The 12,246-nt window shown below is 41.8% G+C and overlaps 1 protein-coding gene across 1 annotated transcript; it reads right to left on the minus strand.

The window, feature by feature from the left end:
- Positions 1 to 8,439: 8,439 nt before the first annotated feature.
- cldn20 (claudin 20) lies at positions 8,440 to 9,339 on the minus strand (the record flags this gene model as incomplete). Its single annotated transcript, XM_083689471.1, has 1 exon — positions 8,440 to 9,339. The coding sequence occupies one exon, from the start codon at positions 9,337 to 9,339 to the stop codon at positions 8,440 to 8,442; it is 900 nt and encodes a 299-aa protein (XP_083545597.1).
- Between the last annotated feature and the right edge of the window lie 2,907 nt (positions 9,340 to 12,246).

Consider the following 12,246-nt stretch of genomic DNA (forward strand, 5'->3'; position numbering starts at 1 on the left):
AGAAAGAAAAATGTTTACAATGTCAAGAGAGCTCAGGGACACACATACTTTTTAAAGTCAGATGGCATGATTGGAGCATACAGTCGAAGAGGCTACTGTACTGTTATCATCTTCAGTGAGCAGGCATTCTGTAGGCTATAGGCCGATAGTGACTTAAACAGGATAATGCTAAATCTCATCTCCTGAGGTAACCCCCATCCTACAACTGAATGATTCCACATTCATTGTTTTTGCTGTTGGCATGAATAACTTGTTGGCAGGAACAACTTGAGATCAGGAAGTCCTGATGAACACAAGGTCATCTGTGGAAAACGTATCAGTGCCTCTCGTCCCATCGTTACCCTGTCCTCCACCTTGCAATGTGGTTCAAATCTGACACTTGGCAGTGTTTGTCTCATATAATGCATGCTATTGTAGTAGAATAACCTCTGAACCTTGAATTTAGGGTTTGTATATGATTCTTCACATGTACAGTAGGTTGAATGAAAATCACTACTTTTGTGATTAAACAGCTATGTACATTTTCTGTCTTTTGCTATGTCAATATATAAGTTATATCAAAGACAAGCCATGCAAAGTTAATGTATACTCTTAATTTGAGTATTCAAACTACTTGAAATGCAGAACACAAAAACAATAATCTGGGAATGATGTGCATCATTAGTAATTCATTACTTTGTAATAACTTGTCATTTTCTTACTGGCAGCTGCCTTACTGAGCTAACAAGGGGTTGCCTAGCAATCAGCGTTATACACAGGGTGACATAATTCATGCCTGAATCAATCCCAATCCATTTAATTAAAATCACCAAGCTGACCATAATTTCCATAAATGTGACCTTCAAGCTAGTCAGAAAACGTGTATTCTTTTTCTGCTTACTGAGCACAGAGAGGGGCTGAAATGTTAGTCAATTAGTATGGCAAAAACGTAAAATGCTGAGCTGCAAAATCAAATCCAATCTTAGGTGGCTCATAGCATAGAAGCAATTTTATCACAGTTGGGGAGGGTACAGTGGACATGATTTCATTTGAAACACATGAGCTATGCTGTAGACACTGAAATACTGAGTGTGATGCACATGGTTAGAATATTGTAGCCAGGCCTTATATTCTGCAAGGTTTAATATTCTGCAGTTCTTTTGCTTACTAGGTAGAAAGTTTGCAACAAAAAATCAGTCAAATTTGAGTTATTTAATTTGTCATGTACGGTGTTCTCACACAAGACGCATTGACTGGGTAGTCATACGTACACCCATGGAAATACCCTACAGTATATTCATGATCAATGATCCCCACACCAATCCCCTTCCTGTCTGCATACACCGATTCTAGCCAGCATGTCACACCCTGTATCTTTCAATCCACGAGGGATCAACATGAATCATTTAACCACAAGAGTGGTGGGTCAAGACCTGTGTTAAGTTGTTCTGGCACACACTGAAATGGGCTCTCTCTTTGAATCTGCCTGAGATGAATGATTTATAAGATGACAGGCTGCTGCTGTAATGTCAGATGGATCTCTGTTACGTGTCTTGTTGTTACACAGATGAACACGTGTATAAAGGTTGTTTGTGTATGCTTGGCAAAGAAAACAACCTCTCAACACTTCCTCACTGCTCACCACCCCTCGCGTGAACTATAAATCAGAGCAGGGTTTAACACAGGTGACATACTGGTAGACGCACTGTCCTCACTAAGAGCTCTGAGAGGGAGATGGATATAGAGACTCAGTGGAAGAAATGCTCCATGTAAGTGGACTTCAAAGAGCTGCAGCCCTAGCCACAAGAAAACACATCTCGAATGTTAGTATGTATGATTAAATACCTGCAAGATTTGTCTGTAAACGCAAAACCACATGCTATATCTTATACGTCTTAAAAAGTATTTTTTCCTTTCCAGTTAGGAAGAGCTTTTTATCCAGCACAGAACTGATAAGTTTTACGTCTTTAGGAGTGTGAGTGCTCTGTGTTCCCTTGATCCAATTCCTGCCCTTCCTTCATTAGCACTAGTGCCCTGGTATATAAACCATGTTGATGGGGCTGATTTACAAAGCACAATTTCAAAAAGAGAAAAAGGCTTACAAGATAATGATGAGGGCTTCAACCTTAATTGCCCTCAGCAAGGACCTTTGAATCCTGCAGAAACCAGATCACACTATCCTCAGACGGTTCTGTTTCAACATCATCTGAAGTGGAAGAAGTAGTCTCTGGTTCACCATCTACGAGAGATTAACATTCCATTAACAGATTAATCACAATAGTCACAGAGTTTAGATCAAAAAGGTGAGGACAATGACCTCATAAAAGTTTCATGACATACTTTCTTTGCCAACCTTAACCCCTTCCATTTTCGATTGATGAAAGATCACTAACAGACTGAGAGTAGAAGCAACATCATAAACCTTCTGTGGAAAGTCTGTTCATTGTGTGAGCTGTGCTGGAGGTTGCCAGGCAGACGATAACTGTCTCACGTACTCCTCTAGGTCATTATGCTGAAGGTAGTTGGTACTGAGTATGAGAAAGTGTGAGACATTCCACCATTACTAAACTTCAGACTGAATCGTAAGTCCACACTGCCCTCTAGTGGGAATTGGTATAACACCAAAACACATTAAAAGATGCAAGTTCAAAACAGAAATAATGTACATCACATCACTATCTGCAAAAAATTATATTGATGTACCTGATACTAATAACACTTGTGTCTTCAAATGCTTTTTGGCTAGGGTTGGAACTGCTTGTTAGTGCAGGTTTTTTTTATTATTATCAAGAACTAGGGCATACATGACTGTTCCAACCATCATGCTCACAATAACCACCCAGATTTCTGAAATTCCTGGGATAAAAAGAGATGGAGAGACCCAGTCCACAAATCCAGAAAGACCACATGGAGCAATATTAGAACACGCAATTATCATGTGTATGTTTTTTAACTGGTAAACTGATAAAGGCTGTTCAATCCAGGTACATGAAGGGACACCAAAATCAATGTCTTGAGATTGGCTTATCCTGGCAAGAAAATCATTATCAAGTCATATTCCGAGATCAACCAACTCATTTCATACAGTTTGAACCCAAATCGAATCCAAGAGATGCGTTCTTACAACCATGTCATCCAAGGTCACCTAGCTATTCTGTGGGAAATCCATGAGTGGCCACCAGGACTGGAAACAGGTGTTCCAATCACATATCAGGAGGGTGATAAGGATTATGTGAATGAATTTGAGCATAGCTGCGTACATGATACAAAGTCAATCCATGCACCTATGAAAAGACAATTAATCAGGAAACGATATGATAAAGACAGCTGAATAAACATTAGATGAATAATACAAAATATAAAGACACTGTGTAGGAATTCTACCTGAATGTTGGACGACAGTATATATAAATAACAGCATATCCATATGTTGCCTATATTCAATAGAGATCCCTGGTAAAAAAATAAATAATAATAATTTTCTCAACTGTTCAGTCATGCACGTATCGTAGTAACCCTAAGAATCTTAGCAGGCGCAACAGGCTGAACACCCTTGTGATGTTAATCATTTCAACCCCAGTGAGTTCCGTGCATAACCTATCAGTGATACCTGTGGCCTGAGACAGAGGCAGTCAATGAGCACAATAGCTGTAATCACACAATTCAGCCTGTGGGAGGCACTGGTGTCATGTCTAAGGTATTTGTGAGAACAAGACAATATACACTCACCGAACACTTTATTAGGAACACCTGTACACCTTCTCATGGTGGAGGTGGTGTAATGGTGTGGGGAGTGTTTTCTTGTCACACCTTCAATCAAAAGAATGCCACAGCCTATTTGAGTATTGTTGTGTATTGTTGCTGACCATGTGCATCCCTTCATGGCCACAATTTACCCATCTTCTAATGGCTACTTCCAGCATGATAATGCACCATGTCACAAAGCAAATGTCGTCTCAAACTGATTTCATGAATATCAAGTGTTCTTCAGTGGCCTTCCCAGTCACCGGATCTGAATCCAATAGAACACCTTTGGGATGTGGTAGAACGGGAGATTCATAGCTTGAAAGTACACCTGAAAAATCTGCAGGAATTGCGTGTCATTCAATCAAGTCATCATGGACCAGAATCTCAAAGGAATATTTCCAACATCTTGTGGAATCAATGCCACGAAGAATTGAGGCTGTTTTGAGAGCAAAGGGAGGCCCTACCCAGTATTAGTATAATGTTCCTAATAAAGTGTTTAGCGAGTGTGACTTGCACGTTTTATAGCTAAAACACTGAATGAAACATAAGTTAATCAGCTTGCCAGTCGATATGTGTCTATTTCTTCTGGCCTCGAAAGTAGCTGCATATACTGTTAGGCTCTTCTTCGCGCCCCCTCGAGCCTCGTGCTGCAGAGAACACCCGGCCCTCCTGTCAATCATCTTGCATTTATTTGATTGCTGCACGTGCCTGTGCTGGTAGGTTTTGGATGTCTCGGCGGTATAAATGAATGAAAGTATTTTCTTAAAAGTTCTATTCCATGAAACAACTCGTGTAAACTCTTATCTGAGAGTGTCGGCATTTTGAAACTCACACAAATGTGCACGTCTTTCCTTCAGAAATGGAGGCATGTAAATTATTCTTCAACGTAAAATAAGTATGGTCTACCTCTCAGACGGTTGGTGGAGCTCAGCTCCGTGAGTCAGAGAGAGGAGACTACGGATGGATGGGGGAAAAATAGTGATGCTGAGAGCTGCACAACACAGGTAATTCCATCTGAAAGCGTCGAATCCAATTATGGCGGTAGGCCAAGGCCACACATTGAGAAAACAACATCAACATAATGTCATGCCGTAAAAAAAATAATGGATGGCTGGCAGAGAGAAGGCCTCCCTACTGAGTCTATTTATGTTGCCAGGTTGGATTAACTTGATGAATGATGTTTGTTGTTTCCTCTGGTAATCCTCATGTAACTATACCTATAACTATGTCTTAGGGTTAGGGTTGGGGTTAGGGTTAGGGTTAGGGTTGGGGTTAGGGTTAGGGTTAGGGTTGGGGTTGGGGTTGGGGTTAGGGTTAGGGTTAGGGTCTTAATGCACATATCCTACACTGAAGGTTTCTAGTAGTACACTGAGAAAACGTTGTAGAGTGTTATCAAAGTTTAGAGGAGGCCGTAAAGACAGTTATAAGTCTTGATCAGTTATAAGTGCTGCAAGTAGCCTACATTTTTGGTTGTATCTTGAGGACTATATTTTTGGGGGGTATTTTTTAAGGAAATATGCTCAGGGGTTATCAGCATCTCAATAATATGCTTCACTAAGATAAAATTCAAACATACTATGCACATATGCAGTTATTATATTAATTGGCTTGACAAGGAGATACAATGGAGGGAAGATCATCTTGTAATTGATGTCAGTATCCCTGTGGTCTGTCTGTGATAGTGTTAAATCAGATCAGGCCACATAGAGGATTCTCCAACACCACAGAGCTGTGGTCTGACTGCAGTCAATAACAAGTCCTTTTCACTGTGAGGAACATTGCCGACTAGCCTACCTCTCTGCACTGTGTTTGCTAATGACTGACTCAAATATTGTAAATAAATTCCCTTTCAATGCTCTTTTTCAAACACAGAATGTTAAATTAGTGTAATTTGATTAATTAAAGGGGCATGTGATGAAGAACCATAAATAGTGTGTGTGTGTGTGTGTGTGTGTGTGTGTGTGTGTGTGTGTGTGTGTGTTTGTTGGGGTGTTCAGCTGTGTGAATTGAGCTAATTTGACGCATGGTTTAACCCACTGTAAGAGTAATACAGATTCTCATTTGGACTCCCCAAACTCCCAGCAGAGCCCACTGCCTGTCCTTCCTTATCACATGCTCCTATTATCTGTTGGTGTTAGCAGTCAGATCACGGACAGGCAACAAAGCATGTGCCACATGAAAGGAAGGATCACATTTTCTGCAAGTTTTACAGAATCTGATGAAGTGTTTTTTTTTCTTATGGGGAAAGCTGGGAATCCACTATGGCAGCTAGAGAGGAGAGGAAACAAAAGGTGTCACAGCCTTTTATATTTTTATAAAACAATGCAGTTGAATGAATTTCTTTGTATTTTTTGTACAAATTGTAAAGACCTAGTGAAAAAACAACAACTTAATTTGCTTTGCACAGTACAAGCTTTTGCTTTAATAATACATACAGGCTTTGCATGGTTGCCACATGTATAAAGACAATAGCTTCTCTGCCAGCATTTTTCACACTTTTGCCTAAACACATCCATCGTTACGAGAGTGAGGCAGACAGCTATTGCAATCATGATGTGTTAAAATTATGCACATTCAATTCATCTCCATTGTAGTATGCTTCACTCTCTGACATCTGTTACAGAACATTTTGACAGCTCACCAGAGCTCTTATTCAGAGATTAACAATCAAAACATTCTTAGATATACTGTATTAACATGTCAAGTTTAAATTGCTCGTGGATTGTTGTTCATGTAAAAGCATAATCTTAAACTTCACATGAAATCCACAGGAGATAGGCCTCCACATTGGTCAAAATCATGCCCTGAATCTAAATGAAACAAACCATTGTCAAAGAAAAAAATTGAAATGACCCATATTTAATTTAAAAGTGCACATTGTATACTGTACCTATTTGAAGAGCAAAAGCTATCTATCCTATCAATCATTATTTTGCATTACATACACTTTTTATTACATGTCTTACATGTAATAAAAAGTGTTTACATGTTTACATGTCTTACAACATGAATTTTTTGTTCTCTGACACATTAGCTATACTTAGACGTTTCGTTTAGTGCTAGATTCAATTTAATGACATTCTCTTTGGGAAAGTCAACTTAGTGAAACACAAATAATCACATTATTTCACTTTTCCCCAGAGGAGCCCTTGTAGTTATTTGTTTTACAGGTACGGAAAAAAACGGAGCATATGTGAGGCAAATATGAGGGACACAAAAATGTGCCGTAAAAAGCAGAAATCTCTGGAGATATTGAGCCATGTCTTAAACCAAAACAAGAGCAGCACTGCAATCTAGACCTACTCATGCCTCATGGGATCAATGTACCATTTTCAACTCAGCACAACGGATTTTAAAACCACCTTTAAGCCGAATTTTTTTTCTTCACATTTTTGTTATGATAAACAAAAGCATTTTAATTAGATGATGTTTGAGGTTACAGTAAATGGGCTTTTGTGAGATCCAAGGCCCCCTTGAGGAGGGCAATAGGCAGGCTGGGCTGCCAGAAGCCTCTATTACCCTCTGTCAACAAGAGGGGACCGCAGTCTGTACCACTGGCCAAAGAACAGGCCTTACAGCTATGGCCCCCTGCAGCAATGACACACGGACACACACTGTAAAGTTGATTGAGTACAAGACCCTATTACCCTCGCAGCTAGAGAAAAAGGGAGGGGAAGAGAGAAAAGGACGACAGAGTATACGTCGTGTATTTTGTGTGTGCGTGTGTGTATGTGTGTGTGTGTGTGTGTGTGTGAGAGAGGAGGGGGGTTGGGGAAGAGTGGGGGTGTGTGTAGTAAATGAGTAGTGTGCATCCAGCCGTAACAAGAGGATAATGGGAAAGCAAAGAGCATCATGATCTCAGGCAAGTGGAGCTGCCATACACCTTATTCCTCTCCACGACTCACAGGAAGAGATGGACTGGATGTATGGATTGTGTTTGTTTGGATCTGAACCCCTTTGCTCTTCGTCTTCCTGAATGCTGCTTTACAAACAGTTGAAAAAATATTATTATTTTACACATTTTTAGGCACAAGCTTTGGTAGCTATTTTTTTAATAACTACGCAGCATTCCACTGACTGCATTATTAACAAGCTTCAGATAGCATGCTTAGGCTGAATATCAATCAGTCTTTTAGCTTCAGAAATATGATTAAGGATGATTATTTAGTCTCACAAGGCGAATGGGTTCTAAAGGACACAAGCTTGCTAAGAATGGCTTTTACATTTTCCTTTTCATGTAGATTGACAGTTTATGATGCAAAGTTCTAATGTTATCATTAGCAGCTAATTATCAGCACTTTTTTTCTTATTTAAACCTTTGGTATTGAAAAGCCTCTACATCTGTTTGTAATGGAACCTTTCACCAGATTTACAGTACCGGTACTTTGCTGTGCTTGTGCATTTCTATGACACGTCTCCCTCGCCTTCCCTATATCCTCATGTCACTTCACCCACAGCACTAGTCAAGGCATTTCACTGAGGATTCTGGATCCACAAGCTCTCTTTTCCAATACTTTGGGAATACCTTTACTGCTTGTGCTTGCAGTAGAGAGAGAACAGATGAGAGGGGGAGATAAGGCTGTCAAAGTCATTACCATCCTCCTCCTCCCCACCCCTGCATTTCTTCTCCACTCTTTTCCTCTCACAAAGGCAGTCAAGGAGCCTCAGTGGAAAGTCTGTAGTATTCTCGCCCTACGAACGAGAGCAGGGTAACTAAACATAGTCCTGGAGACTGTAGCCGGCCCTGACGTCTTTTGGAGGGACTCTTGAAGGAGAGTAGTACTGCTGTTCCTGATCCTGGTGGAGCTTCTCATTTAGTGGCTTCTCCTGCTGAGTATCATCTGGTTGGAGCTTATCTTGGGCAATGTTCTCACGATGTAGCTGCTCACGGCTTGGCTGCTCTTGAAGCGTCTGCTGTTCACGGCTCTGCCGCTCTCGTTGCAGTTGTTCGCGGTGTAGCTGGTCACGGTGTAGCTGCTCCTGGTGCAGCTGCTGCTGCATTAGTTTGTCGGGGTGGGCGGAGGAAGCGGAGTCCAGCGGTCCCTCTCTTTTTCCAGGACATGACAAACAAAAGATCACCCCCCCAGCCAAGAGGAACCCGGCAGAAACGAAGGTCACATACACCGCCCCTCCAGGCTCATATTTATTGCTCTGTGGCACATTAGAGTCCAAGAAGTTGGTTATTACCTCATTGGTGAACCAGGACGCGGGCACCAGGCAGAGGATGCCAGCCAAGACAAAGCACCCGCCTGCAGCAATGGCTGTGTGTCCCTTAGCTCGGTGGCTGCCCCCCCAGCGGGTGCATTTGAGCCCCAGGGCAGCAAGACAGAGGCCCAGGCAAGCCATCATGCAAGACAGAACCATGGTGGTCCTGGCAGTCTGCAGGTAAGCGGGAAGAGATAGCACGGAGTACTTCAGTGTGCAGCTGAAGACGCCAGTGCTGTACCAGGTGCAGTCCATCCACAGCCCCTGCATCTGGGAGATGGCGGTCATGATGTTGGAGCCCACGTCAGCACTCACCTTCCAGTTGGGCAGCAGCGTGGCCACCGTGGCACCAAGGACGCCCAGCAGTGCCAGGGCGAAGGCGAGGATCTGCATGGCGGAGGATGCCATCGTTGATTTTCCACGTCTGATTTTCCCTCTTTCCCCTGTACCCGGCACCCTCACCTTGCGGTGGCCCGAGCTCGCTCAGTCTCTCCCTATCGCCCAGGCGCAGGTCCTGACAGCAGATAATTCCTCAGTGCAGGCTCCAGTGGGCTGCGATAAAAAGCGAAATGAGAATTGAACTGAGCAAGCAAGCGTGACGATCAGACAGATGAGGCACAGGGGCTGGTGATGGGGAGAGGAGACTGCGCTTTTCTCTTTTTTTCTCTTTTTTTTAGGGGACAAGTATGTGTGAGTGCAGCTTTCTGTTTGCCCGCATTTTGACACTGCATTTCAGATTCCAGTGACTGAGTTTGTGGTTTTCATTGAAAGGCTCAATTATGTGCATTTAAAGCTGCAGTGCCCTTCCTCGGAAAGTGGGTTACACTTTTCCAGCTGTTTTTTTTTCACATCAGCTGTCAATTAAATGCTGCTGTTATAAAAAAACAACTAATATTTACCATGGAGCTATTTGAATAAGCCAAAATTAGTCATGTTTAATTCCTCATATAGTGTGTAGTCTCTGTGGTGGTAAGCAAATAGTTTGTCTGTTATTGCAGCATGAAAAAAAATACATCCTTACCTTTTGTGTGGCTTGGACAGTGTGCGATGGTGCGTCATTCTACTTCAAAGATTTCTGGGCACAAAGGAAAAAAAAAATATATTAAAAAAATAAATAATAGGGTGAACAGCTTCCCAGAGTGTAACAATCTGCTCTTCCTAACATCTCCTTAGCAACAGTACATACAATTCCATCCCTTTCAGTGTACCATAAAAGACACGGCACGCATCCTTGTTTGTGAGCTACCACTGAGGAGAATGGAGCATTGGACTGAGAGAAATACTGCAACATACTGAACGATGTGGTGTGGTTAAAGAACTGGACTAGTAACCTGAAGGTCATTGATTCAGTCAAAGACCCACAAAGGAGGGTGCTCTCTGCCAATGAGCAGCCAGAGAATGTGCTAAAAGAAGGTATAACTGTAAGCCAATATTCTTCATCGCTGCATATGTGAGTATCTGAAAGGAGCATCTCACAAATGTTGGTGTCCTTTGCCTGGCAACGTATGTAATTTAGACATTTTTATTTGTACGTTATTTTGCAACTCACTGGCTTTGTGTGTTTTGTCGCATAGCACAATAAAACCCAAGGATGGAGAAGAGGACCTGCGTCCATTTCGCTTTCAGTCAGGTGTCGCCCTTCATGTGACCGTGTGAACTATTGCAGACTGCAAGACACTGATAAGACTGTGAACCGCCCCCTCCTTTTGTTTGGATTAAACACAGCAGTAGACCAACAGTCGGAACCTATCTTTATTGTAATCCCTTGTCTATATATCCACTGTGTGACAGCAGAAAGCGCCCCATTGTGGCAGACCTGCCTGAACAGGGACAATTACCAGAGGGCTAAACATAAAACATCAATTTTCCTCTCCCCTCCCCATCAGACTACCAAACTGCCTCCTTCCCGACCAAACTACCCCCTGCTCCTTTGGTTTTCTTTCCCTAGGGGGAAACAGTACATTAATTTGAAAATGAAAATATATTACTGGAAGAGAACATAAATTGACCTTAGCCAGTCTGCTTATTCCCACCAGCCATTATCCCTAACAGCCCAGTGACGGCAGGCTACCTCCCAGGGCCCGTACCTACCCACCCCCTGAGGGACTCTGGAGGGAAAATGCCACCATGATCATTACCACAGCTGTAGTCCTCATTAGGAGACCCATCCTGTCCTCTAATTATATCCCACTCCTAGAGGCTCACTGTCCTCTCCTCCACGCCCATGAACACCAGCATCCTAAAAAGGTTAAATGACAGCGTGAACTGGGCTCCACATACAGGTAGGACCCTTCTTGGGGCCTCATCATGCCATGACACTTACAATTTCAGAACTGTACTGTGTGTGTATCAGTATTCACCTAGTTAGTGTGTGTGTGTGTGTGTGTGTGTGTGTGTGTGTGTGTGTGTGTGTGTGTGTGTGTGTGTGAGAAATTTGTCCCAAATTCTGGAATTGTGCTGTAGGATATGTTATGTAGTTACCATGTACCATGGGACCGGTGGTATGTAGGGCTGTGATATGAGAGATGATATGGCAGGCTATTATAAGCGTGCTTCATAGATTTGTCCCTTCCCCTCCGGGCACCATAGTTGAGCTTGTAACAGAGCTTGTCTTGCAACCATCTACTAGTCAAATGGGAATAAAGTCAGATAAATTTGATGCATGTTTAACAATACAGTACATGCATCCACCACACTAGTTTTTGCCACCACACTAGTTTTCCCGCTTCCCTTATATATATATATACAGTATAACATATATATACAGTATGACATATCTTTGATAACAGATCAGTCAAATATATGCTGTGTTTTTTCATCATTTCATCATTTTTTCATCATTGAATCAATGACAGCACAGTTAAAGCATAGGCCCTACACTTTTTGTAAAAAAAATAAAAAAAATAAATAATAATATATATATATATATATACAGCACATACTCGTTATTGCACATGACTCAAATGGTGAAGAATTGACCTCATATGTCTCAGAAATAAAGAGCTCCAGTGAATTTTCTGATTTCAGTTTTTTCCCTTGAACTCCATCTTGGCAAGAGTTTACTAAGTACACAAGAAAGGTCATGAACTTTCCCTTGTGTGACTCAAAGGACAAATAAACATGTGCTTACATCGCAACTAGGTAGACTAAAGATTGATGACAATAGTATGGGATTTTAATAATGAACCTTTTCAACATCTTATAAATATCCTAGAGAGGGACATTTTGACAGTAGAATGAGCAGACAGAAGTCCTATCCCAGCCTACTTATGGGACTACATGAGTGTGTGTACATGAGTGTGTGTGCTGTATCTG

Source organism: Argentina silus, assembly GCF_951799395.1.
Source record: "Argentina silus genome assembly, chromosome: 17".
NCBI classification, from domain to species: domain Eukaryota; kingdom Metazoa; phylum Chordata; class Actinopteri; order Argentiniformes; family Argentinidae; genus Argentina; species Argentina silus.